Source organism: Fukomys damarensis, unplaced genomic scaffold, assembly GCF_012274545.1.
Source record: "Fukomys damarensis isolate Sample0158 unplaced genomic scaffold, DMR_v1.0_HiC HiC_scaffold_23, whole genome shotgun sequence".
Lineage (NCBI taxonomy): Eukaryota > Metazoa > Chordata > Mammalia > Rodentia > Bathyergidae > Fukomys > Fukomys damarensis.
This window is the reverse complement of record NW_022900935.1, coordinates 25,780,978-25,807,733: the sequence shown is the minus strand read 5'-3', so window position 1 is coordinate 25,807,733 and position 26,756 is coordinate 25,780,978. Positions and strand designations below refer to the sequence as shown.

The 26,756-nt window shown below is 49.6% G+C and overlaps 3 protein-coding genes and 2 long non-coding RNA genes across 13 annotated transcripts in view; 4 read left to right on the top strand and 1 right to left on the bottom strand.

Moving 5' to 3' along the window:
* On the top strand, positions 1 to 9,682 carry Pomgnt1 (protein O-linked mannose N-acetylglucosaminyltransferase 1 (beta 1,2-)). Of its 3 annotated transcripts, none has more exons than XM_010610193.2 (22): positions 1 to 60; positions 500 to 669; positions 1,258 to 1,372; positions 1,495 to 1,613; positions 2,311 to 2,376; positions 2,467 to 2,580; positions 3,659 to 3,776; positions 3,971 to 4,069; positions 4,225 to 4,352; positions 4,776 to 4,846; positions 5,072 to 5,147; positions 5,322 to 5,405; positions 5,495 to 5,536; positions 5,747 to 5,805; positions 6,094 to 6,166; positions 6,252 to 6,380; positions 6,464 to 6,589; positions 7,670 to 7,734; positions 7,886 to 7,930; positions 8,260 to 8,395; positions 9,154 to 9,263; positions 9,364 to 9,682. In XM_010610193.2, the coding sequence occupies exons 2-22, from the start codon at positions 550 to 552 to the stop codon at positions 9,449 to 9,451; spliced, it is 1,983 nt and encodes a 660-aa protein (XP_010608495.1). In that variant the 5' UTR covers positions 1 to 60; positions 500 to 549; the 3' UTR covers positions 9,452 to 9,682. The 3 variants fall into 3 exon arrangements, with proteins under 3 accessions (XP_010608495.1, XP_010608497.1, XP_010608498.1); XM_010610195.2 differs by having other exon boundaries at positions 9,131 to 9,263; positions 9,364 to 9,454; XM_010610196.3 differs by lacking the exons at positions 1 to 60; positions 500 to 669 and adding an exon at positions 892 to 1,064.
* Positions 9,683 to 10,040: 358 nt separating this feature from the next.
* On the top strand, positions 10,041 to 15,807 carry LOC117287342. The gene is made up of 3 exons (XR_004518594.1): positions 10,041 to 10,351; positions 13,702 to 13,896; positions 14,262 to 15,807. It is a non-coding gene; the product is annotated as an uncharacterized LOC117287342 (long non-coding RNA).
* Tspan1 (tetraspanin 1) overlaps positions 11,985 to 26,756 on the bottom strand; it is a 53,191-nt gene continuing 38,419 nt past the window's right edge. For 2 of the 5 annotated variants that reach the window (XM_033767609.1, XM_033767610.1), the window contains exons 5-12: positions 16,744 to 16,957; positions 16,342 to 16,406; positions 13,676 to 13,882; positions 13,383 to 13,457; positions 13,169 to 13,267; positions 12,939 to 13,088; positions 12,748 to 12,831; positions 11,985 to 12,467 (exon numbers count right to left, since the gene is read on the bottom strand). In XM_033767609.1, coding sequence (XP_033623500.1) covers positions 12,420 to 12,467; positions 12,748 to 12,831; positions 12,939 to 13,088; positions 13,169 to 13,267; positions 13,383 to 13,457; positions 13,676 to 13,882; positions 16,342 to 16,398 — 720 coding nt within the window. In that variant the 5' untranslated portion in view covers positions 16,399 to 16,406; positions 16,744 to 16,957 and the 3' untranslated portion in view covers positions 11,985 to 12,419. The remainder of the gene's footprint in view (positions 12,468 to 12,747; positions 12,832 to 12,938; positions 13,089 to 13,168; positions 13,268 to 13,382; positions 13,458 to 13,675; positions 13,883 to 16,341; positions 16,407 to 16,743; positions 16,958 to 26,756) is intronic. The other 3 variants (XM_010610202.2, XM_033767608.1, XM_010610203.2) reach the window with 3 other exon arrangements.
* On the top strand, positions 21,968 to 22,893 carry P3r3urf (PIK3R3 upstream reading frame). The gene is made up of 2 exons (XM_033767613.1): positions 21,968 to 22,232; positions 22,529 to 22,893. The coding sequence occupies exons 1-2, from the start codon at positions 22,040 to 22,042 to the stop codon at positions 22,570 to 22,572; spliced, it is 237 nt and encodes a 78-aa protein (XP_033623504.1). The 5' UTR covers positions 21,968 to 22,039; the 3' UTR covers positions 22,573 to 22,893.
* On the top strand, positions 23,097 to 26,194 carry LOC104852494. Of its 3 annotated transcripts, none has more exons than XR_777505.1 (4): positions 23,097 to 23,363; positions 24,476 to 24,602; positions 25,102 to 25,210; positions 25,910 to 26,194. It is a non-coding gene; the product is annotated as an uncharacterized LOC104852494 (long non-coding RNA). The 3 variants fall into 3 exon arrangements; XR_002024902.1 differs by having other exon boundaries at positions 24,476 to 24,798; XR_777506.1 differs by lacking the exon at positions 25,102 to 25,210.

The following is a 26,756-nucleotide window of genomic DNA, read 5'->3' as shown; positions in this document are numbered from 1 at the left end:
TGGACGGAGTGGTGTGGGCCGGAGAGGCGCCCGAACAGCGGGGCTCGGGGCCCCTGAGCCGTGAGTGCCTCTGGGTGGGGGTCCGGGAGGTGGAACTCAGCGGGGCCAGATCTCCCCAGCCTTTGGCGGCCCTGATCCCTGGGAGGAAAAGAGGGGCCAGATAGGATGGGGAAGGGGAGGGGGTCGAGGCAGGGCAGATCGCTGTTTTTTGCCCACTCCGGTACTGGCAGGGACTGATGTTTTGTCCTTTTAGGGGCTCGAGAGCCTATCATTTGGCCTCCACTCCTAGGTTCTTGAGCATTTCTGATTCAGATAGTTCTACTAGCTCCAGGGAGTTTCCAGGTGATCCAGTCACCTTAAGGTTGAGCCTCTTGTCCCAAGTCACACAGCATGGGTGTTTGCAGGGTAGTGTTGCTGTGAGGACCTCCCTTATCTCTTAAGAGAGCATCAGACTTTTGGGAGGAGCACCTTATTCCATGTGACCCTCTGATCCCGTCAGATTCCTGAAATCATGGACTGGCCAGGACAATAGTGATCTCCTTATCCGGCATGGACGACTGGAAACCCAGCCCTCTCATCAAGCCCTATGGGGCTAGGAAGAAGAGGAGCTGGTATCTAACCTGGAAGTATAAACTGACAAACCAGCGGTCCCTGCGGAGATTCTGTCAGGTATAGATAGAGGTGCCCCAGGGGCCCCTCTCAGCTTTCCCTAGACTGGACTGTGGGCACTGGGACCCACCTTGGCTGTTCCAAGCAGAATGAGACAGAAAGTTCCTAGAGGGGAAACCTCTTGGTCATGTTCCTCCCAGGTAACGGTCTAGACCCCGAGTTCTGGAATCAGAACCCACATCCAGTCTCCTAGGCTTCTGACAGAAAACTCAAGACTGGTCAGGAAACCTGTGCCCAGGGATATAACACTCCTGTCAGGCAGTTAGCCTGGGATCTGGATCTTTTGATCTTCAGCTTAGCTCTTTGAGCAGCTCTAACTGCAGCACCTCTAGGAACTAACCATGGAGAGAACAAAGGACGTCAAGGCCTGGAATGGAAGAGTACAAGAGCTTTGGGTAGAGGGGGTGCCTAATGAAGGGGGAAGGGATGGAGAGGTCCCCTGGAGAAGGTGACAATGAAAGTAGGTCCTAGTCTAGGGCAGACATAGGAGAGACAGGTCTCAGGTTCTCCCTGTGTCCTCACTACAACCAGGGCCCTCGTTTCACAATCAGACATGGTGTGCCTCAGTCATGCCACCTCTCCCTTCAGACAGGGGCCGTGCTTTTCCTGCTGGTGACTGTCATTGTCAACATCAAGTTGATCCTGGACACTCGTCGAGCAATCAGTGAAGCCAATGAAGATCCGGAGCCAGAGCAAGACTATGGTAGGAGCAGGGAGATGATGGCATGGCGGGGACCCCTGGGATCTCACGATGAGAGGGGCAGGCGGGTCCCAAAGGGTATGACTGCTGAGGAGACTATGTCTGTGACCTGTTGTACTCAATAGATGAGGCCCTAGGCCACCTGGAGCCCAAGCAGCAAAGAGGCAGTGGTCCCCGGAGGGTGTTGGACGTGGAAGTGTACTCGAGCCGCAGCAAAGTATATGTGGCAGTGGATGGCACCACGGTGAGTGGGCTGGGTGTGCAGCTCACTGCCTGTGGGCTTCCCTATCCGAGCTATCCGAGCGGGAATTACAACCTGGCCAGTTTCTAGCAGCATGACTGTGGAGCCCTTGGTTCCTCATCTTTAGCCTGACTGATGACTTCCCTTTGTCAGGATTAGATGATAAAGTACGTGAAATGTCTTATGTGTAGTGAAATCTCAAAAATTATAATTAGGGGTTGGGGATTTAGCTCAGTGGTAGATTGCTTGCCTAGCAAGCATGAGGCCCTGGGTTCAGTCCTCAGCACCAAAAAAGTAAAAAGGAAAAAAAGATAAATAGTAGGCAGTTAATTCTCTGACTTACTTATTTTGTAATCACTTCCGGGTCCCTTCTCTGGCCTTAGCCTGGGGTTAGGTGCTGGGGACCTGTTGGACCTGCCCTCCCTGGAGGGGTTCAGTGGATAGAGGATTGTGTTTTCTGTGGGATGAACTGGAGACCATCATGGCTTTAGGAGCCACAGGAGTGAGGGCTGTAGAAAGATGTGATGCCGAGGAGGCTTCCTATAGAAGCGGCCTTCAAGCTAAACTGGAAGAGAACTGTGAACGAATGGTGGCAGGGTGGGAGGAAAGGTTTTGTGCAACCGGTGTTTTAAGTGCTGTAAGACAGAGACACTGCGAATACTAGAGTGAAGAGTTGGACATTTTCTCTGCCATTGTGTAGGTGCTGGAGGATGAGGCCCGGGAGCAGGGCCGAGGCATCCATGTCATCGTCCTCAACCAGGCTACGGTAAGGTGCTTGGGGTGGGGGACCAGGCGGACTGAAGCTGAGCTCTCTGTGCTGGTCACTCCAGCTCATGAGAGGTGTGTCCTCCTCTAGGGCCATGTGATGGCAAAGCGTGTATTTGACACATACTCACCGCACGAGGATGAGGCCATGGTGCTATTCCTTAACATGGTGGCTCCCGGCCGAGTGCTCATCTGTACCGTCAAGGTCAGTGATTCTGCCCTGGGCCATTCACTAGCCTCAGCTTTGATCCTGTGCATGGAATGAGGATTTTTGTGTGTTTGTGTTTGGTACTGGGGATCGAACTCGGGCCCTTCCGCTTGCAAGGCAGGTGGCGGAACCAGTGAGCTAAATCCCCAGCTCCTGTGCATGGAAAGTGGCCTCACAGCAAAGAGACATTTTCCCTGGGGTCCCTGTCTGATAGAGCATGGTGGGGAGACCCTGTGAAGAAAGGTGATTCCAGTCCCAACCTTGATGTTTTTGTTACTTCAGTAAATAGTTATTGAGCACCCGCTGTGTGCAGGTTACTGCTCAAGAGACAATGGGAAAAGAGACAAGAGTCTCTAGTCAAGGGAAGCTCGCATCACAGTAGGGTGAGGTCAACGAAAAACGGCCAAATAAATAAGCAAGAGATAGAATGGTGGGGTTGTGTTTTAGAGAGGAAAGGTCTCCGTCAGGAGAAGATCTGGAGGAGGAACCTTCTATGTACAAAGCATGGTGAGTTCAAAGGCCTTGCAGTGGGGAGGTGCCTAGCAGGCTTGGAGAACTAGGGAGCCAGAGGAGCTAGAGCAGAAAAACAGAGGGAGAGTGGTGCGAAAAGACTATAGAGATGCAGAGGACAGAGATACAGCTCACGTGGGATCATAATATGGTAAACATTATTTGGGAAATTTTGGATGATTCTCAAACTCTCTAAGACATCATTTTTCTTTCTTTTGTTTTTTTGTGGTTTTTGAGACAGGGTTTTGCTATGTTGCCTAGACTGCTCCTAAACTCTTGGGGTCAAGTGATCTTCCTGCCCCATCCTCTTGAGCAGCTGGGACTATTATGATACAACACCTCACCGGGCTTCAGTTTTTACATCTGTGAATGACAGTGACCATAGAGAGTTATTGTGATTACTCAAAGGACCCCTCAGAGTGCTGGGATTATAGGCATGTGCCCGGGTTAATGAGCTGATTTAAGTAAAAGATTTGTTTACACAGTGCTGGATATATAGTTGGTACTGAGGCAAGATCTCCTGGAATCACACCAGACAGGCTGATCCCCTTCTCTGATCCCCTAGGATGAGGGCTCCTTCCACCTCAAAGATACGGCCAAGGCTCTGCTGAAGAGCCTGGGCAGCCAGGCTGGCCCTGCCCTGGGCTGGAGGGACACCTGGGCCTTCGTGGGACAAAAAGGAGGTGCCATCAGCAGAGGCTGCCCACTCTGTAGTGTCAAGGGAGGAGCAGAACCCCAGGGGATGGGCTGGGCTGGGCTGGGCTTGGGTGTGGGTATATAGGAGCTAGGGGTTGGATGACAGTGGGCAGGGAGACAGGAGGATGCCCCCAAACTGGAATCTGGACCCCTATTGCCCCTCATTCCTGTCCCCTGCCAGGTCCTGTCCTTGGGGAGAAACATTCTAAGTCACCTGCCCTCTCCTCCTGGGGAGACCCAGTCCTGCTAAAGACAGATGTTCCCCTGAGCTCCGCTGAAGGTGGGGTTAGTGGGGTCTGAGCTCTGGGGCAGTGCCTGGGTGGGGGCTGGGCATTTGGAGCCTCTTTATCCGGCTTTATTCCCTTGACTGTGTGCCTGGGGCTTTCCCACCCAAGCTTGTCTCATGCCTCCATCCTGTCAATCCACCCCTTCCAGAGGCAGAGTGCCACTGGGCAGATACAGAACTCAACCGCCGCCGCCGGCGTTTCTGCAGCAAAGTCGAAGGCTACGGGAGTGTGTGCAGCTGCAAGGACCCCACACCCATCGAGTTCAGCCCTGACCCGGTGAGTCAGTCCTTAGGAGTGTGGTTTGGACTCCTTCCCAGCGTCAGGGGATCCTAAGAAGGATCTCGTTGGGCTTTTTCTACCCCAGCCTGGGAGGGAATCAGATGATGAAGATTTATACTGAGCTCTGAGAAATGGGTGAGGGTAAGGGACACAAACAGGTGAATCCAGAGTAAGAAATACCCTCTGGCTGGGCATGGTGGCACATGCCAGTAATTGCAGCACTCAGGAGGCTGAGGCAGGAGAGTTGCCATGAGTTCAAGGCCAGCCTGGGATACATAGTGAGACCCTGTCACAAACAAAGCCCTCTGCCTCTTCCCTGTCTGCTCTGGAGTCCCCCATTGCACTAAGAACTTTTCCCTAAGTGGTCATTCTAGTTTAAAGAGGGGATAAGGCAAGAGTTAAAAATTGTTTCTTACACAGCTTCCAGACAATAAGGTCCTCAATGTACCTGTGGCTGTCATTGCGGCAAACCGACCCAATTACTTGTACAGGTGAGCCTGGGAGTGGGCTGTACCCAGCCCTGAACAGGAGGGTGCTTAGCAAGGCAGAGAGGGGGTGCTTGGCTCATGTTCCTGCAGTAGGAACTCCTCAGGTAGGCAAAAAGACAACAGATTCTCGACTCATTCACCTGTGTAGAGAATTTGAGCCCATTTATAAACACGGGAGCCCTAAGGTAGGAGGACAAAGACACCCTAACTCATCCCTGGACTCCCCAGGATGCTGCGCTCTCTGCTCTCAGCCCAAGGGGTGTCCCCACAGATGATAACAGTTTTCATTGACGGCTACTATGAGGTAAGTGGGGCTTGGGGAGCATCGGAAGGGCTCTGAGCAGCAATAATCACTGAGGACTGGCAAGGTGACAGTCCAGATGTGGGCTGTGAAATGTAAAGGGCTTGGCATGTGGGGACCTGCAGAGACGGGTGGGGGGTGTGGCCTCTCATGATGACCAGTGGCCATGCCCTCCAGGAACCCATGGATGTGGTGGCACTGTTCGGTCTGAGAGGCATCCAGCACACTCCCATCAGCATCAAGAATGCCCGTGTGTCTCAGGTACTGCCCAGGCCAGGATGGAAAGAGCAAACCCCTGGCTCTGCCCTCCACCCCAAAGCTCATGTGCTCTATTCCCACTCCCCACCCAGCACTACAAGGCCAGCCTCACTGCCACTTTCAACCTGTTTCCGGTGAGTACTACAGATCCAACTTGTGGGGCTGAAGAGAGAAACATGGGCTTGAGGTCTAGTCCTGTTACATAGCAAGCTCTTCCCTTTACCAGGCTGTATCTTATCTGGGAAACAGGAGTAGTGGTGCCTGCGCAGTGGGGTGGGGGTGGGGGGCTCACGTGATGATGAGAGAGGCCCCCTTGGGGTCGTGATGTCCCCCTACCCCTTCAGGAAGCCAAGTTTGCCGTGGTTCTAGAAGAGGACCTGGACATTGCTGTGGATTTTTTCAGGTGAGCGGCCCACCACTTTGGTGCCTTTAAACCATGTGGAGCTTTGCTTGACTGGGTCTCTAGGGAAGGAAGTGGTAAGGTGTCTTGGAGAGCTTTCTGGAGGAGATGAGTTCAGCAGTGGGGGAAAGCCTGAGCAAAGGTAGGAAGGCAAATGTTGAGGCTGGTGTAACAGATAGGATAAATGGAGGTGGTGAGGATTTCCTGAGTCCCAGCTGCCGCTCTTCCAGTGTCACATGTGGTTGGGTTTGTCTTTGCTTTTCTCTGGACTCTTGGTCCTGGCTTTCTCAGTTTCCTGAGCCAGTCCATTCACCTACTGGAGGAAGATGACAGCCTGTACTGCATCTCTGCCTGGAATGACCAGGTAGGCTGGGTGACTAGGGATCAGCCAGTAGTTGGTTCGTAGAGGTCCAGAGCTAATGCCTCTCGCAATGGCCCCATGTTCCCAGGGATATGAACACACAGCCGAGGACCCAGCACTACTGTATCGTGTAGAGACCATGCCTGGTCTGGGCTGGGTGCTTAGGAAATCCTTATACAAGGAAGAGCTTGAGCCCAAGTGGCCCACACCAGAAAAGGTACCCAGCAGGGTAGGGTGAGTGGGGTGGAGTCCCACACCAAGCTATAACTTCTGACCTTCATAATCTTCCATGTCCCTCAGCTCTGGGACTGGGACATATGGATGCGGATGCCTGAACAACGCCGGGGCCGAGAGTGCATCATCCCAGATGTCTCCCGATCCTACCACTTTGGCATTGTTGGTCTCAACATGAATGGCTACTTTCATGTGAGCGGGACACAGGGGTGTGGGCCACAAAATGGCCATAGTCAAGGACATGGACTCTGGAGCTGTCCTTGCGCTGTTGCTTCCTAGCCGTATTACCTTGGGGAAATTACTCTCTTGCTTTGTCTGTTTATCTGTAAGATGAGGATACCTATCCCATAAGGTTATGAGGTTTAACTTAGTTAAATATGTGTAATTATATGTATTTCTGCCTCCAGGCATTGGTCCAGTCCTGCAGGCTCTGCCTGCTCCTGTCCTTGTAAATGGTGGGAGGGGGCCTCCTTAGTTTAAAGTGAACAGGGAGGTCCCCAGGCCTCCACACTGCATCTGGCTGTGTCTAGAGGGCCATTTCCCAATTACAGTAAGGGGGCCCTTGAGACAGCCCAGCTCAAGGAAAGGATCCAGTTTAGAACTTCCTAGAAGCCAGGAAGGTCCCCAGAGGGCAGCTAGTACAAGAGCCCCATCACTCGAAGCACCTGAGTCACAGCAGGGTCTTCCCTCCCAGCCTCATCTGTCCCCCTACCTACCACCACCCACAGGGCCAGTTCTTGGTTCTTGAAGAAGCCTAGGGAGAACCACTGGGGTCGGGGTAGTTCGCAGGTCAGTAGCATGAGCTGCCACGTGGGCATGAGCTCTCTGGCAGTAGTGGAGTTCATCTGGGGAAGGTGGTGATGCCTGTAATCCCAGCACTATGGAGCCTGAGGCAGGAGGAGTGCCACAAGTTCGAGGTTACATAGTGAATTGAAGGCCATTCTGAACTATATATCAAGACAAAAACAAGGGCAGGGATTTAGCTCAGTGGCACCGTGCCTGCCTCATAAGTACAAGGTCCTGAGTTCAATCCCTGGTACCAACCCACCCCCCAAAAAAACGCAAATAAATAATAGTGAAACTAAAAAGTTCATATTAAAGCTACTAAGAGTTTGCCAAGGATGCTACAAAGAGGAAGGAGGTCAGGAAGAAATCAGATGATGCTTTCAAGGCCCCTAACTTCATTTGTTTATATGTAGACATGAGTGTGTTAGTGAGCAGGTGTGGGCCAGGCAACATGAGGCCCAATTTGCATCCTCACACCCATTCCAGGAGGCCTACTTCAAGAAGCACAAGTTCAACACAGTTCCAGGTGTCCAGCTCCGGAACGTGGACAGGTGGGGGCTGGCAACTGGGCAAGAGGGAGGATGTGTAGGAGATTTGATGACTGGTCCTTAGCCCTGCTGCCCCATGTTTCATGTGACCCTTGCCCTGCCCATTGCTACCCGTGTCCTGTCCCGTCCTGACTCATTTTTCCCTCTTCGTCAGTCTGAAGAAAGATGCTTATGAAGTGGAAATTCACAGGTTACTCAGGTATGGCCTAGGGCAGCTGGGATGTGTGGCAGGGAGTAAGGAGTCAAATACTGGGGTTCCTGGTTTCATACATTGTGAGGCTCTGTGCAAAATGAAAATCAGGTTTCCTAGTTCAGACATTATTAAGAATTTCAAGGGCCAGGGATTTAGCTCAGTGGTTCTGTCACCTGCCTTGCAAGCGTAAGGACCTGAGTTTGATCCCTGGTACCAAAAAAAAAAAAAGAATTTCAGGATAGAATAGCAGAGCATTAAACCAAGCCAAGGGCCCTGTGTGACAAATCCATGAAGTGTGCCCTACCTTGGGCTTATCCCTCCACCTTCCACTGCAGTAAAGCTGAAGTTTTGGACCATACCAAGTACCCCTGTGAAGACTCCTTCGTGCCAGACACAGAGGGCCACATCTATGTGGCATTCATCCAAATGGAAAAGGAAGATGACTTTACCACCTGGACCCAGCTTGCCAAGGTACCTGTCTTAGTTATTTTTCTCATGCTGACAGACAATATCCAATGCCCAAAGTTAATGGAAGAAAGGTTTATTTAGCTCAGTTTGTGGAGGTTTCAGTCCATAATTGGGTGGCTCCAAGGCAGCATGGTGGCATCACAGAGAAACAATTCATGGTGGACAGAAGGTAGCAAAGCAGCAAGTGATGATCACAGCTTTTTTTTTTTTTTTCTTTTCCCCACGGTACCGGGTATTGAACTCAGGACCTTGCACTTGCCAGGCAGGCACAGTGCCACTGAGCTATATCCCCAGCCCTGACCACAGCTCTTTCTATCCCTTATATCTTATCCAGGATACTTAGGGCAGGTAGCATTCATACCCTTAATCCTAGTGCCCTTGATCCTACCACATTATACTGTATCAATCCCAGCATCACACACTCTAGATCCAGCCACCTCTGAAAAAGTCCCACCTAAAACTGCATGAGGCTTTGGGGGGTTAAACACGAACCATAACAGTGCCCCAACACCACACCCTCCCCGCATGGCCCAAGATTCAAGTTCAACCTCAACCTCCTCCTCCTTGTGCTCTCAGAATTCTTCCAACCCCTTTGTCCAAATTCATGTTTCTGAAAATGCCACCATTTGCAGATTGAGATGGCTACTGAATTCTCATCAGTTTCTTTCCATAGCTCTGTGAGCCATCTCTGTCTGTGTCTGTCTGCCTCTGTCTCTCTCTCTCCTTTCTCTTTCGCTGTTCCCACCCCCACTCCCCGCCAGTGCCTCCATATCTGGGACCTGGATGTGCGTGGCAATCACAAGGGCCTATGGAGATTGTTTCGGAAGAAGAACCACTTCCTGGTGGTGGGGGTCCCAGCCTCTCCCTACTCGTGAGTGACCCTTTTCTACCCTGGGAGATGGGATCCTAGTGGGACTAAGGGATGTGGCTAAGGACCTCTTCCCTGTGTGTAATTCTCGTGTATCTTCCAGAGTGAAGAAGCCACCATCGGTCATCCCGATATACCTGGAGCCACCTCCAAAGGAGGAGGGAGCCCCAGGAGCTGCAGAACAGACATGAGACCTCCAGAATCCTGCAGGGCTGGGTACTGTGTACCCCTAGGCAGGCTGTCCCTTCACCCCATCCTGTAGGATTTTGTAGATGCCAGTAGGGGCTGGGGCTGGTTTGTTTTTAACATGAGACTTAATTACTAACTCTAAGGGGAGCATTCCCTTGCTCCAGCACCCCTCTTTCTGAGTTTAAGGTGTATTTATTTACTTCCATGTTGGAGAAGGGCAGAAGAATACCTAGGAATCTTTGGGATCCCTGGGGAGCTGATCCTGCCCTTTTTGTACACCCCCGCCCCCAGGCCTGGCTCAGAATCTAATGTATTTATTGACTGTCCTGAGGGCCTTGGAAATAGGCCTACCTGAGGGCCTTGATTCCTTTCTGGGCTGGAATGCTGGCCTGAGGGTGGGGCTGGCTCTTACTCAGGAAACTGCTGTGCCCAACCCATGGACAGGCCCGACTGGGACCCATGTGCTGACACAGACTCACTCAGAGACCCCTAGACACTGGACCAGGCCTCCTTGCAGCCACCTCTTTGTCCAGACTTCCAAAGATGGATAAAGTGGTCATTGATTAAAAAAAGGAGAAAATTTTTGGTGATGTATCTTGTGATTGTAAATTTATGTGTGTGAGGGGGAATGTAGAAGGAGGAGAGAATCATATAGATAATTATTTCTGTTCTATCCCACAGGATTTATTTTCCATTTAGGGTCATTTGGCCACCAGGAGATGCCCAAGTCTCAAGCTGCATAGTTTTGCCCCAGGCTCCACCCTAGCAAGGCTGATTTTAGCCTCACCCTAATTCCTTTCTGGGCTGGGATGCTGCCAGGATGGGCTGAACTCCAAGTAGCCAACCTACAACACTTCCCTACTGTTAAACTACCCACTTGGTTCCTGTCTGGTCTGAATGAGGTACCTGTCCCCAGGTAGAGAGCAGAGAACAGAAGGGATCCTCAGGGTGGGAAACAGAATGGGAGAGCAGGTGGACATAGTGTGTGGCAGCTACTCTCCTAAGGAGATGACTTTGTGGGAGAAGACTAGGCAAGCAGGGGCTAGGGCTGTGCTGCAGCTGTAAGAACAAGGGTGTTGTTGGCCTTTTGTATGCAGAATGGCATATCTGGGCATAAGCAAAGGGGCATAGTTTTCATCAAATTCTCATATAGCCATGGACTCTAAAGGGCATAGGGAGATCTGAGTTAAATATTCACCAGAAAATGAGGGTAAGACAGTCCAAGAAAGGGGACCATGACATTGAAAGGATTTATGGACTTAGGAGTAGGATCTGAGTGTAGAGTACCTGTTGAGAAAGGGTCTGCCGGGTATAGAGCTTTGGCCAGGAAGGCAAGAACTTACTGGAATTCTTGCCCTTGAGCCTGTTCTTTGTTCTTGTTACCCCAACCAGTACCTGGAACTCAGCTTGGCAAAGGCATCAGGGGTGTATGGCTTGGACCTTTCTCGCCATGCTGACGCCTTCAGTGTTTGTTGGTGCTAGAGATAGTGTTTGAGGTAGCACAATAGCCAGGTTGAAAATCAATTCGTCCATGCTGAGGTAGAAGCCCGCCCTGGACAAACAAACCCTTTGCAGCTTCCACATAGACACCTGTAGGGGTAGTGTGTGAGGCACAGAATGGTGGCAGATGGCTGAGGTGGGCCAGTTCCTCACCCTACCCAGCACCCTCAGAACTGGCTCTCAGGCTCTGTGACTCCAACCATGTCAGTCTCTTTCTCGGCTCAGCAGTTCTGGGCTGCCCTAGAAAAGTCCAGGAAGACAGATATAGTGGTCCAAGGGGAGCAAGGAGAGACTGGTTAGTCAGGCTGGGCTTTGCCTGGAGCAGGCACTGTGTGCACCTGCCGTAGCCTTCCTCCTCAGTGCTGTCACTCGTGGTTTGACAATGTTCAGGTCTTCCTAAGGGACATTCTGGTCAGGTGCTCCTTCAGGTAGGAATGTCACCATGGCCAGGAATGAACCAGGCTCTAAGTCAGACAGTTGGGTCTGAATCCTGGCTTAGTTCTTCACTGAAGGCTTGGGACTTGGCAAATCACTTGACCTTTCGAAGCCTGGGTTTCCTAACCTAAAGCATAGCAATAATTAAGACTAAGAGATTAGGTCTTTAGAGCACTGGGCAGGCCAATACCAAAGAATAAATGATGTTCTAAGATCCTGAAAGCAGAGGCTTTGCTTAAGTTGGCAGGGTAGGCACCATGGACCTTCTGATGGGGCTCTTTCGCTTTGACTTAGCTCCCTGACTTCAGCACAAGCTTGTTATTTTCATAGCTTTCCAGTCCAATGCTCCCACCTAGGAGGAGGAAGTTTCAGGCCAAAGTCCTCCCTCATTCAAAGAAGGCCAGCTGGCTTAGCTCTCACTTCCTCGGTGCACTTTTGACCATCCCTCACAGGCCCCTTCCTAGGTCAGCAGCCTAAGTCCCCACCCTCACCCCCACCCCACTTCCCTTCTGCTGGCTTTTAAGGAGGCTTTTGTGTCGCCACAGGAAATCTGAGGGCAGTTAGGCAAACTGGACCCCTCTCCCCACAGATACACAGTGTCCAAATAGAAACTTTTTATTGGTTTATAGGATCTGAAGTGCCATGTATAGATCTGCCCGTGGCTCTGCTGGTTTTGAATATGCTTATGATTTAAGGTTTCCTTCTCTCATTTCCCAGCAGAATACTGGGATCATCGACAGCTCCTTTTGGCCTAGGGGGGTATCAAGGGTTGAAGGAAAAGACTGAAGGATAGGCAGAACTGACTTCATTAGAGGCTCTGGAATAGGTGGGCTTCAAATCCACCAATGGGAAAAGTCAGGCACAGCCTGAATGGGTTGGTCCCTACTTAGCCCTAAGAACAGAGCAACAGGGCCAGGCCCACTGCAGCCAAAGTGACACTGAGATCTCATCCCCGTGATGATCACTGCTCCTTCATGCCATGGTACTTCTTCCCAGTTCCCATGTGGCACAGTGGTGGCAGAGGCAGAAGCAGACCTATTTCGTATTGCAGTATAGATACAAGGATACGATCATGGCAGCCAGCTGATGGGGGAGGAACAGAGAGAGATGAGGGGAAATGATTGGAATCCTCAAGTACGATGCATACCAGATGGCCTATGTGAAGCTCTGTTAGCAGTCTGGTCCTTGGGCGGGGAGTGTAGCTCAATGGTAGAGCATGTGCTTAGCATGAGCAAGGCCCTGAGTTCATTCCCCAATATCAAAAAAGAAGTTTGTCTCCCCCAGAGAGTTCTCAGAGATGAGTCTAGAAGCCCAGGTGTGGTGGTAATCGATACCCCCAGTCCCAACCTTCTTGTCAGCTTACCTCTAGGGCTGCAATTCCCGCTGCTACACCACCCACGGTGACTGCATTGGTCCGGATGTTAGATAGAAGCTCTTTGAAGCAACCCTTGAGGGAAGGGAAACAGCATTTATAGTTAGTTGGTAGCTGTCCTACCTTCATTTGCTACTCTAAGGCCGTTAAAATGGTCCCCACCCTTTTATATCAATTCACACCTGTACTTTACTGTCCTGGGCCTTCGGTGGGGTACAGGATCCCTCCGTTGTGCTGTTGACACAACAGAAGGGAGGAAAGGTTTGATTTTCCTTGAAGTAGTAGGGTGAGTCCTCAAAATCTGTGTAGTTGTTGAAGCCACAGCACTTGAGCTGGAGAGAAGGTAGGGTGGGTGGGTCAGTAGGGCCTTGATTCATTCTCTCTGCCCTTAAATCCCCCCAGCCCACCTTACCCCTTCCATGGTGGAGTTCCACACTTGGGTGAAGTCATTACTGGAACCATAGTCTTTCTTGATGGCAGGCACAACCAGCATGGACAGGAATTCCTCAGCCTGGGTGGGGCAGGCCAGTGTTTAGGGCCTGGTAGGGAAGGTGGTCTTTCACAGGCCACAGCCCACTTTCAGGCTTTGCCCAGTCTTCCTCCCTTGTCCCGTCCCAGTCTCTCACCATGGTGGTATACACCAAAGCAACCACAGCAGCTGCAAGCTCAGCAATGAAGATAATGAGGAGGATGATGAAGAACTAAGTGGGGGAAGAAGGGTCTGGTTTTAGGGAAAGACAGTTTCTTACATTCTCCTTCCCCTGGTCCACCCATCCTCCCTTTAAAAAATGAGGCAGGGGCCCCTCTGTTGAGACCACCAGAGTCCGAAGTAGTGTTTTGGGATCCCCAGGGCTGGTGTCAGGGTGAGGGGACCCTTGGTCATGGGCCTGTAGAGTTGGGTGAGCTGGGTCTGACACACCATCATGAGTGCACACTTGTTCTCAGACAGAGCACCGTAGCAGCCCAGGAAACCAAGAACAAAGAGCACAGCACCAGCCGCGATGAGGAAGTAGCCCACGTTGACAAACTGCATGGCACTGGACGACAGCGGCCCAAAGATCTTCACAAAGGATGGCCCATCGACTGACACCCAGATTCCCACAGCCAACAGGGCTGCACCACACAGCTGGGAACAGAGAAGTGAGGCAGGCTTTGAAACAGTGCTGACAAGCACCTCCCCGTCAGGAGGGTGGAAGCTAAGAAACTTCTGCTTTCATTGGCTGGGGAATCCAACAACCTATCATACAGGGAGGGAAATATACTTTAGTGCCAGAATGATGACAACTGGGAGGGACATCCATAGCCAGCACTAGGCTCGCTGAACAGATATAAATGAGATCAGGGTTTCTAGAAATGTTCACAGTGTGGAAAGAAGGACAAGACTGTCCCTGACTGTTGCCAGGGTCCTGACACATAGCTGGGAGTCAAAATAGGCAGATGAAGGCCCAGTGTGTCATTTCCTCTCTGGACTATGGGTGCCTAGAACACTTGTGTCCTCTTGACAGGTAAAACCAGGGGCTCAACGTCACAGTAACAAAGGAGGGCTGAAGTTTACACCTGCTACCAACCTTGAAGAGGGCTGAGGTGGAGAAGGTGCGCTCACCCTGAGCCTCTAGCTGGCTCCCCTTTGAGATCAACTGCCAGGCCTGCTCCTCATCTACCTAGACCTCTTTGCCTCACAAATGGAAACACAGAGTGGGAAAGGTTCATCAGCTCAACTCTAATCCTCAGAGGGAGTCCTGAAGCTCTGATGGGGGCAGGCCTGACTTAGTTTCCACACTCTTAGGGCAAGGCAAGGATTGGGAGCATAAACGGCCTGACACCAACGTGGTGCCTAGTTTCTACTTTCCAGTTACAGAAACCGAGGCTAGAATTGGGCATATGGTAGCAAATTGTGGCCAGATCTCAGGTATGTTTGCCTAAGACCAAAGCTGGCCTTTTAGCCTGTTGGATCAAATTTCAAGGAGCCTGCCGGTCTGCCCTACCCTGCTCTGGACAGCCTGGGTAGGCCTGGGCAACAGAGGCAGAAACCAAACAAGATTTGCCTGTAACCCCTTCAGGACAGAATCCCTGCTCTCCCTATTTCTAGAACCCTATCGCTCTCTCCAGACACGTGAATAAAAGCTAATTTCTTACAGCCAAAGGAAGCCCAAAGTACAGACCACACTAGAGTGAGAGTGCACTCCCCCAGTCTGATCAGGCCAAATCATACTCCAAACCAGTGTACATACTATGCCTCTATTCCTCACTTACTGTGGCTCCAAGTTCTTTGGTGACATCCTGTGCTAAACCCAGTGATCATTTCATGGGTCTTATCTCCTGGACCTCTCTGCCATCTTGCTTGTATTTCCCCCTTCCCTTCTCTCTTACTGCTCCTCCATTTCTTTCATGGTAGCTATTTTTTGCTCATCCCTAATAATCCAAGTTTCCCAGGTTCACTTGCCTTGAGTGCCCTCACACACTGCCATGGCATCAAGGCCACCTATGGGTACATGACTTTCAAATATCCATGGCCAGCTCCAGTCTGAGCTGCACCTCCATTGGGTAACCAGCTGCCTATGGGATACCCCCTTCCAACTCCCTGTGTTACTCATGCCAGAGACAGGAGCGCCATCTCTAAGACCTCTGACTCTCTTGACACTTCTTGAGCTACAGCCCTGAGGTTTTGTCTAGTTTGTCCATTTCTCCTTATCTCCACCATCTGCAGGGTTTACGCCTCACTGGCTGCTTTTCTAATACGCCCTATGTAATCTGTTCCTGGTTTTCTGAGCAATATCAAATTTCATTACCTCTGAGTCTTTATGCATGTTTTATAGCTCCCCCACCCAATGCAAATTCCCAGCTTCAGGTATTTCCTCCAGGAAGTATTCTCCCACTAGGCAGGGTTCAAGCTCCTCCTGTGGGTTCCCTTAACCCTCTGTTGAAACTGGGCATACCATGTTGCAATTAGCTATCTACTTGGCTTATGGATCTGAGATCCTGGAAAGCAGCGACTGTCTTGCTAACCTGCTATGCCAACACCTAGCACAGAGTTTTAATTCCATGACTGTTTTGTTTTTAGGTTCCTAGAGATCAAACCCAGGGCCTCACAAATGCTAGGCAAGTAAGGTAGCACTGAGCTACATTCCAGCCCCATCAATAAATGGATTGTTGAGTGAATAAAGACTGCCTGAGGCAGAATCTTTGCTCTAATGAGACATAGGCTCTGTCTCCTTCCAACTCCCCGCTTGTACAGAGGGTCACTAAATTGCTTTCTACACTAGGTGAATTTAGGCAAGCCCCTCCCTGAAATACCTATAAAAAGGGGAGAATCCTTTCTGTTAGCTTATCCTGCCCTGCCCTAAATCTGGCTTGAAACTTCCTAGAAGCGAAGGGATACCTGGTCCAAAGCTTCTATGCCCCACTCCCCACCGTGGGACAACTTCACTACTACTAGGACCAGAAATCAGCGTTTGGGGAAAACCTGCATCCCACTCAGAAGGAAAAAACTGCAGGGCACAATCTGGGCATTCCCCAGCTAGGGATCTGTTCAGTGTGTCCTGCTCCTATAAGGAGCCCCACAGAGACTATAATCTTTGTACTTACAAAGATGAGCGTATTGAAGATAATCGTCACAGTTTTAAGGAAGCTGAAGCATCCCATGGTGGTTCCTGGGAGGCAGAGATGTGAGAGTTACAGCCTTGTGTCCCCCACCACACCTGGGCCAGCCCTGACAGACCCCACTATCCTGGACCCATATCTTACCACAACCTCTCCCTACACCTGGATTCTGATGCCTCAAGATTTTTCTCAGTTCCCATCCTGATGCCTTTATCCACTACATGACTCAGACCCTCTGCCAGCACTTGACACTGAGATCCTAACACCCCAAGTTCAGGAACAAGGATCACAAACTAATTCCCACACTGCAGGTCACTACTCCATGCCCTCTCCTAGCATCTGTACATTCTGGGCTCCTCCCCAGACCAACTCCAACCCTTTCGGTACCTTCTCCATAGCCCTTCCAGCTCTTCAAACCTGTTTCCAGGTTGATAGCACTTCACAGGATACTCCTATCTTAAGTCATCACCTGTGCAGGGTCTTGGCAGCAAGGTTCTGAGAGGGATCTGCTGAGACACAAGAAAGGACAGAACGGCTCCCGGGAGGTGCTACTCAGTGGTCAGGCAGAGGGACAGGTTGGCACTGGTACACCACTGTTCACCTGCAGGTGGGGAAGGTGCTTTAAAAGCCTCCTTTGCCCGCCCCCTGGCCCCACCCATGGCCCTTCAGCTTCCCCTTGTCCCTGCTGCCCCCTGCTGCCTGGAGATGGGGTCCCACCACCATGCAGCAATAGGCCTCTGCTTGGAGATGTTACCCATGGGCTTTGCCTTTCCTGATCTCAAGAAAGAGAAAAAGTGTGGAGATGGGGCCAGTGGGGCCCAGAACTTTCATGTGCCCTTCACACAACAGTGCATATATGTGTCTTCCCCACCACCAGTGGCCCTTTGTGCTCACCCGCACACACATCTGCCTGGGCTGCCATCTGTGTTTACACATCAAACACAGTCACATACATAAACATCTACTGGTGCTTCTGGTACTACTGATGTGTACATATACGTGCACATGGGTGCGCACGCGCGCACACACACACACACACATTTTCAAGGAAATGACCAAGTTCTGGCAGCTTTTGCTCTCTCCTCTGAAAAGCAAATGGTTTCTATTCCTCTTCATTCCACAAACCTCAAATTTCCTCCTTTTTCTCCTTAGTCTTTCCTCTTCTCTCTTTTCCCTCTCCACATTTGTTTTTCTTCCTCCCCCCTCCATTCTTCTCCTACCACACCGGGCAATCCTTTTCTTTTCTGCCAGCAGGGGGCTCCACGGTTCCACAAAGGAGCCACCCCGTTCTAAGGCTCTAAAAATCCCCATTTTCCATGACCCTTCTGGGGCTGCCGCAGGTCCCACACTGCCTGCCGCTCCCGAGGGAGACGTGCTGGGGAAGTTCTGGCGTTCCAGTTGCTCAGACCAGGTGTTTGAATCCTGGTCCTGTCATTTCTTAGCTGTGTGATTCTTGGAGGCATTTCTCAGCCCTGTTTTTAAGCCTCTGTTTCCTAGCCTGTATGACAGAACAGTTATAGGGTTTTAAAATAAGATTTCTTTTTCTATTAGCTGTAATTTATTTTTAAAAATAAAATTTATTTCATTTTCTTCCATTCCCCCCCAAGCCTCCTCCCCTCCCTATGTACAAAAGCTTTTTTCCCATTTTTCCTTCTATTTTCACTTTTTTCTTGTCCCTCCCTTCCTTTCTCCCTCTTTCCTTCCTTGTTCCCCTTCCCATTTGAACACTTTATTCCCATAAAGTGAAATTTTCTTCCTGCTCTGGAACATAAAAGAGAATGAGCACAGAGCAAAGTCAGAAGGGAAGCAGCCACCATCAGAGGGATGTGGGATAGAGGAAGTGGCTTGTATATTATTATTATTATATTATTATTATTTTATGGTGCTGGGAACTGAAGCAAGGGCCTTGCACATGCTGAGCAAGGATTCTACAACTGAGCTACACCCCCGGCACTGAGGAAGTGTACTCTTAAGTTCTTCCTTTTTTGTTTTTTGGTGGAAGTATTATAGACAGCTAAATTAGAGAGAAATATTACAGGCAGTCAGATAGGGCTAGGCCCTCGAGAGTCAAGACAAAGATGAAACACATCACAACTGTGGCTGGAGGCACCTCTGTTGGAGACCAGGCCTCAAGACAAAGACAAAATGACCGGACCTGCATACTTCCTCAAAGAACAAACACTGGGCCTAATGAAGCCTGGATAGACATCAGTCACCCTGGTGGGTGTCCAAGACCTCTGGACCCATCATTCTAGGAAAATCTTTCTTCTTTCCATGCACACTTGTTACCTGACTTGTTTCCCCATAGGATCACTATTACCTATGTGACTATACTTGTAAACTTAATGGTTAATCATAGCTGTAACCCCCATTGTACTCGTGTGTGTTTTGTTCTATAAGACTTCCCTGTAAAGTGGGATCCCTGGCTATCCATTTGGGTCCCCTCCCGCCTCTCAGGAGTTATCTTATCAATAAATATTTTCCTACTCTTAACTTTTGTTGTTCCTAGAATTCATTCTTTGATTTTTAGAGAACATGAACTCGGTGTATCAATAGACATCTAACAGGTTGGGAAATATAATATTTCATATTTCATCTCCTGTATCAGAAGGATGATAGTGAAGAAACACAAGAGAGGGAATAATAATATTACAGAGTATAGCCCAGGGCACGGTAGTGCACATCAATAACCTCAGCTATGCTGGAGGTTGAAAGTGGGAGGATCACTTGAGCTGGTCAGGCCCAGACTGGGCAACATAGTGAGACTGTCTCAAAATTAAAAAACAAACAAACAAAAAATCAGACCATACTATCAATAAATATCATGCTTGAAAAGCATTATATATATTCTTTATTTTTTCTCCACCACAATGCTGAGATACTTTCTTTTCAATACCCATTTTAAACATGGGGAAATGGAAGCAAAGAAAGGTTAGGTTTTTAACACAATCATATGCCTTATAAATGACAAAGCCAACATTCAACCTGTCAGTCTGACACCAAAGTCCCACTCCCACCCCATAATGGAGACTAAATCCAGGGCCTTTGGCACTGAGTTACATCATCAGCCTTTTTATTGGTTTGTTTCCTTAGCAAGGGTCTTGCTAAAGTCATTAAGTTGCCCAGTGTCTTAGTTACTTTCCTTGTTGCTGAGACAAAATACCCAACAGCCACAGTTAAAGGAAAGAGGTTTATTTAGCTCAGTTTGTAGAGGTTTCAGTCCGTAATCAACTGGCTCCAGGGCAGGGTGGCTCATGGCAAAGGAGAAAGAGTTCATGGTGGGCAGAAGGTAGCAAAGCAACAAGGGACAACCAGCACTCTTTCCACTCCTTATATCTTATCCAGGCTACTTAGGACAGGCAGCACTCACACCCTTAGTTCTAGTGCCCTTGAGCCTAGCACTGCACCGTGAGTCAATACCAGTGTCTCACGCTAGATCCAGCCACCTCTGAAAAAGCCCCACCTATGACTGCATGAGGCTTTGAGGATCTAAACACAAGCCACAGCACCCAGACTGGGTTTGATCTTTTAGTCCTCTTCTTTTAGCTTCCCAGAATGCTGGGATTACAGGTGTGCACTACCACGCCCGGCCCAGAGTTCATATCTTAACCACTCATTGATGGAATCACTAAAGAGGCAGGTGGGGCTGGCTTCCAGAAAGAGCAGAGGACCACTTGGTCAAGGACCTGACAAAGATCTCAGGACAGGGAGGCCTATAGGGACAGTGGCTGAAGGTTGATGAGAGAAAGGTCATATTCTAATATCATGGATGGCAAGAGCAGAAGCTAGTGTAGGGGATGTTCAGGGATACCGGGTGGTATCTAGGGCTTCCGCTGTCTCCAGCAGGTTGCTGTAGAACAGTAGGCAGAGTCTGGGAAGGAGCAGAGGAGGGAAAGGAAGAAGGGCTTAAGGGCAAGTCCAAAGTCCCTCAACTCAGTGCAATACAGGGCAGAGCCACTAACTCTCTTATCTTGTACAAGAAAGGTGATGAATACAGGACTAGCACTTCTTATATCCCTACCTACACTGATTGTCCATATGGTTTTCCTTTTTATCTCAGAAAGAACTGAGACCATGTCCCAGTCACCTGCCCCTGGTGCTTAATACACCTGAAGTTGTTGCTGAACATTTCCTGAGTGAATGAGCACAGAGTAACAAGAGATAAACATTCTGAAATTGAGCACGGTGTTGCATGCCTGTAATCCTACCTAGGCTGGGGCAGGAGGATTGAGTCTGAGGCCAGCCTGGGCAGTTTAGCAAGACCCTATCTCAAAATAAAGGTTTTTACTTTCTTTTTTTATTTTTTTGGTACCTGGGAGCAAACTCAGGACCTTACACTTGCAAGGCAGGAGGCAGGTGGCAGCACCACTGAGCTAAACTCCGGCCCTCAAGTTTTTTTTTTCTTTTTTCATACTGGGGACCAAACTTGGGACCTTGCGCTTGCAAGGCAGGCCACGGAACCACTGAGCTAAATTCCCGGCACAAAATAAAAGTTTTTTAAAGAGCCAGGGATATAGCTCAGTGTAGAGCAGAAGGAACCAATAAATATGTTTACCACTTTTGTAGTTATTCATGGCCACACTCAGAAAGATAAAAATTTTGAGTTGTCCAACACAGGTATTTCTGAACAGATCTGTCTGTCTTCCTGTTTCGGCTCTCATAAACAAAGGTTCTTTGGCAGTCTATTTAAGTGACACATTTTTCAAAATTTTTGTGTCTTTTGGTGATTTTGCTGGCTCAAGTGGCCCGTTTTTTTTGTTTGTTTGTTTGTTTTTGTGTTTTTTGGTACCTGGGATTGAACTCAGAACCTTGTGCTTGTGAGGCCAGAAGCGGCACCACTAAGCTAAATCCCACACCCCATTAGCCCCTGGTTTTAATGTTGAAGCACTATCTAGAGTTTGTAAGCACAAGAAGGCTGTTATGTGGTTTAGGGGAAAAGGCATACGTTAGATAAACTTGATGAAGGCACAGCTTACAATGTTGTGGCCATAAGTTCAATGTTTTGCTTTTTGTTTTTTTGGGGGGGTTGGTACCAGGGATTGAACTCAGGACCTTGTGCTTGTGAGGCAGGCGCGGTGCCACTGAGCTAAATCCCCAGCCTGCCATAAGATCAATGTTAATGACTCAGTAAGATAAATTAAATGAGGTGTCATAAAAGCAGCTTATGTATCAATCACTTGGCAAAAATGTGACCAGAAACTTGCCAAAAACCTATGTATTTCCCTTAGGAGTAATGGTTCAGTATTGGTTAATTCAATGTTTGTGTTAACTTCATGGAACATAACTGTTGGGAATAATGAGAATCAACTGTATACAAATAGAGACAATGATAGAATCTCCTTGTAGGTTAAATGGAATTGTGTTTGTAAACTGTTTGACAGTATCTGGCACATAGTAAGGGCTCAGTAAACATTGCTAATATTATTAATGCTTATGAACAAAACAGAGTGATTTTTTTTTTTTTTTGCCAAGTGGCCAAGCCAACATTGTCTGGCTCTTGGGCAGGATCCAGTGGAAAGGATTGTGAGAGAGAGAGAGAGAGAGCCTGACCCATGGGGCGAGGCCAGGGATCAGGACCTGCAGTAAAGAGCACCGCCCTTAGCTACAGTCATTATGTCATAGTGGCCTCAGCTACCCTGGCCAGCAGCACCCCTTCTGGACACCACAGAAGCTTTCTGTGCCCATGGGGCCCTCTCATCTCCGTGGCCCTCGGCTTCGGGGCCTGAGTTCACCATACCGCAGGTCAAGTATGGGTTGCCCCCGGCCCCGGTTTCGCAAGATGTTCAAGTGCAGCCGCAGAAGGTACCAGCAGAAACTTCAAGGTCCAACTGCTACCAATCTTGCCAAAACCACTGTGGGGATCGTCTCATCTCGAGGTTAATGGGGGCATCGAGAGTAGGCAGACCTGTGATTCAGTATGGGGCAAGGGGGTTGGAAAACAGGGCCACTGAAGTTTTCCCCTGTGCTGCTTAGCCATTCTAGGGACAAATTGTGAAATACTACCCCAAAGGAATGGTGGGATCTTCGAGGCAGGCATTTCTAGGAGCTCAGAGCCTTAAGGGGGATAGAACAGCTGGAAATGGATGGCCTGGGGAAGTAGGTGAATCCGAGGGGCAGTGGACTTCCAGAAATACTGATTCCTCACACCCTTCCCTCTCCTTTCTGTCCTCAGTTCTCAGGCTCCTCCTACAACTTGGGAGCTCTCTCATCCTCTAGAATGCCCAGAAGCTTGGCCTACTCTGGACCCACGTCTCCAAAGGGCTGGGGATAGTAAACAACAAGTAAAACCATTCTGCTCAAACTGCCTTACTCTGTACTGTGGTGTTTCCAGCCAGCTATGTGGGGTATGAGGGCAGGTTTGCAGCTGAATATTCCCAGGAACAGGCTTCAGTAACGTCAGCAGGCATTACACTCGGTTACTGAAAGGACAGGACAAGATCAGCAACACACACCCATCTTTGTCCTCTCTCTTGATCTGCCCTGTGAAGCAGAGGTCTTTCCTGTCTAATACTCCCATCTACACAGGCTGAAGGGTTTCCACAGACATCTTTTTTTTTGGTACTGGGGATTGAACTCCGGACCTCGCGCTTGTGAGGCAGGCAGTGGAACCACTGAGCTAAATCCCTAGCCCTCCACAGACATCTTGAAGACATGAGGAGGCACAAATCAGAGGGCGAGAGAGAGCATGAGAAAGACAGAATCCCATGAATGTTCCAGAATGCTCCTCTGTTTGCCTGTGATGGTCAGTGTGTAGATGTAGCTCCCGGTGTGTGTGTGTGTGTGACAGGAGAATGGGAATATAAGCAGCATGTGACAATATGCCTTTGTGATCCTGTGTGCTTCAGTGGCTGGCTGTGTCAAGGAGTATTTGTGAGGAAACCAGGAGCCAGAGCTTTGGCATCTGCTCTCCTAAGAAGAATGAAGGTCAGAAGGGGGATGGGGGCAGCCTGAGGGAGGAGAGGGTGAGGAAGCCTATCACCTTCAGCCCCCAGCCATCAGGCTCTGAGGTCAGTGATTCTAGGACGCCAGCTGAGCTGGGGTTCTTGGGGGTGGGGCAAGAGTGAGTTTGAGCCCAGAAAGGTGGGAGGGAGCTAAGCTCTCTGGCTTGGGGATTTTCCATTTGGATTTCTGAGTGTGCCCATATGTCATCGGGTGTAACTAGATTCCTGTCAGGTGTGTCTCCATGGGGCTGTGTCATAGTGGCTTGGAACACTGTGAGGGTCTCTGTAATATTTTGCTTTGTGCATTGCTTGGTATGTGTTCTAGTATCCCTGAGGGTTGAAAGTGAGAGTGAACTTTGAGAGATTTGGTAGCCTGGCCCCCTGGGGTTTAAGAAGTCTGAATAATATCTTTTGCTGCCCTTAAGAAAAAAATAAAATTTGCCTAAGTTCATCTACTCCAAGGCTTGCCAGAGAGTGGGACTCTGAGGAGAGGGGTGGGATAGAAATTCACTGCCACAATGTACCCAAACAGTGCTGGGCTCCTCAAGGTAAGGGATTGAAGGGGTTGCTGACCATCAGCTAGAGCTAGAAGATGGCTGGCCCAGTGCCCAAGCCCCACAAATGAGCCCATACATATAAATATGCATGACAAAGTCGACAAATACATGCAGATAGTAATATAAGTGAACTAAAAACCACACAATGCAACACACACATGTGCAGGCTGGCATATGCTACAAACAGATATGCACTAACAAAAAATGCACAGAATCCCCCACCATGATACATGCAACAATAAATACACACTCCTACAAATGAACACACAGCCACAAACAGTCATGAATCCTAACAAAAATGTATAAGCATACAGACACGGACACAAGCAATCACACATGCAAACCCAGGGATACACAGACATACACTCATGCAGACACACTCACCAGACTTCCCTGCCCCTGTGGCCCTGGAAACCAGAAGCCTCCCTCCCTGTGTGAGTGTGAGTGTGTGTATGTGCATACCCATGGTTATGTGTACCTGTGTCTTTGAGTGTGTGTCTGGGGGTGCTAAGCTGGGAAAACCTGATGACATCATCTCATCTGTCTATTTTTAGCTCTGTCTGCAATGAGCTTCTCCACTGCCCTCCTCCCTCACAGTTCCCAATTTTCTTTCCCCTTCAGGCTGTCGGAGGCAGCAGCTGCCAGAGGGCACCCACCACCTCAGTTTGGGTGGTCCTCTGCCAGGACTTCCTGGAGGCTGAGAACACTGGGCTCTAGGACCAGAGCCGTGGCATAGCCTGCAGCAGAGGTCTGGGATAGGGGAGCACTCTACTTCTGCTTTTCGGTCTGTCGCTCTGCCATAGTCTATAGTGCCTGCTATATGCCAAGGAGGTGCCCAGCTGTGAGAGATGATGGGGCTCCGAAACAGGGTCTCATCGTAACATTAACTACATCAGAAGGCACTTTCGGTGAATTGTAGAGAGGCCTCTGGACACTGATAACAGGTCTAGGATGATTTTTTTTTTTTTGTCTTTTCTCCCATCTCTCAAAGATAACATAAGGAAGTAAGGATAACATAAGGGAGCACCCTTCACCCTTGCAACTACACCTCTAGATTTCTACTTGCAATGCTTCCTTCTCACACCCAGGCTGTACTCCCAACCTACCCTGCAAGTGGTGGGCCCCCTGCTATTAGCTCCCCCTTTTCTTTGGGTCCCTGTCTCCCCACAGTGATCTCCAGGAAGCAGGTCACTGTTCCCCATCTCTAGACAAGAAAACTGAGGCCCAGTGCTGGCTACATTTCACAGCTCCCTGGGAAGCAGCACAGAGGAGATGGCAGGCGGGTGGAGGACGTGGTGGTGCCCTGGGACTGCTGGCACAGGTGCAGGAGCTCAGGCCCAGCCAGGGAATCAAGAGGTGAGGGGGAGGAGGGTGGTGGCCGGGGTATCTGTACCAGGAGGAAGGCTTTCCACTCCAGTCTGCCTCAGGCAGTCACCGGAAAATCAGGTTTGGCAGCTGGGGGAAAAGGAGGGCGGGGGTGCAGGGATGAGGGGTGGAGATCCTCTAGTCCTCTGTTTCACCAACCAAGTGGTTGGGGAAGCATTTTATAATCCTTTTGGAGTATAGGAAGAACACCCCTGGGCTGTAGGCAGGATCCTGGAGTTCCAACCTCTGTTCTACTCTAATCCCTGATATGATCCTCAAAAAAGTCCTAGACCCTTTTCTGGCCTCAGTGGGACTTCCCAGGAAGAGGTTCTATAAGATTAGGTTCTCCATCCTCCAACTCCTGCCCTTTGGATTCTTCTGAAAGCGTGACTCAGGGGAACATACAGTCAGAGGGTTGGGGCCAGACCGGCCTCTTTGCTGCCAGGCTTGAATGTCCTTTGTTACTAATGGGTCAATGGCCGGAAGTCCAGCTCCAATCCTACAATGCAATACTATTCACCCCACCCTTACCAGGGCCCCCACTTCCGGCCTCTTTTCCTTCTTCCTTTCTGGGGAAGGCTGCAGGGATCCCTAGGGAAGAGCTTCCATATTACCCTCACTATTCTTAACCCTCTCTTTCCTGGTGACCATTTGGCCAGGCCAGTCTCCCATTAAACTTTCTTCCCCCAGGAATCCTGGGACAGACCAGAAAGGGAGGACTGTAAAGGAGCCTGTTTTTCCTGCTACTCTTAGATACTGGATCTCAAATAAGCAGTTTGGGAGAGGAAGGATGGACTGAGTGCTGGGGCCTAAGACTGGACTGCCTTCTAGCCCCAGGAAAAGTGGAATCTACCTCCTACCCAGCCATCTCTTTTCTCTGCCTCACCTGACCCAGAGTAGTAAGCCCAGAGCTGAGATTTGCAACTTTTGGAAAACACACAAAAACCCTGGCCAGTGTTACCATGTCAATGACAAAATTCATTAAACAATAAAATACTATGAAATTCTAGATATGTAGAATCCACAGTCATGGAATCTAGGCATCACAGAATTGTAGCATGGTAGAATCTGAGTTCAGAAGCTTAGGAATCCAGAATGGTGGTATCACCGAATCCCAGACCAGAGTTCAGAGTATCCTTGAGAGTTTGATCCCTGATACCAAAAACAAAGAGTATCCTTGAATTGGAAGTCTTGAAAAGTCAATTAATGAAGCCCTTACCTTCAAGTGGATGTTTGAACCTGGATATGCACAAAGGAATTTACACAGGAGTTTTGAGGGGAGGCAGAAAGCTAGAGACACAGGAGTGAAGTAATAAACCTGCAATGAACCAGACAGAAGACAAACCAGGACAGATTCCTGCTTCCTGAGGATAATGGATGAGGGTGTGGCAGGTGAAATTTATAGAGTGGCACTATAAAAACAAAGAAAATATAACCTAAAGAAAGAAGCTGGAGGGCTGGGGACTTGGCTCAGTGGCACTGGGCCTGCCTGGCAAGTGCAAGGTCTTGAGTTCAAGCCCCAGTCCCCAAAACAAAA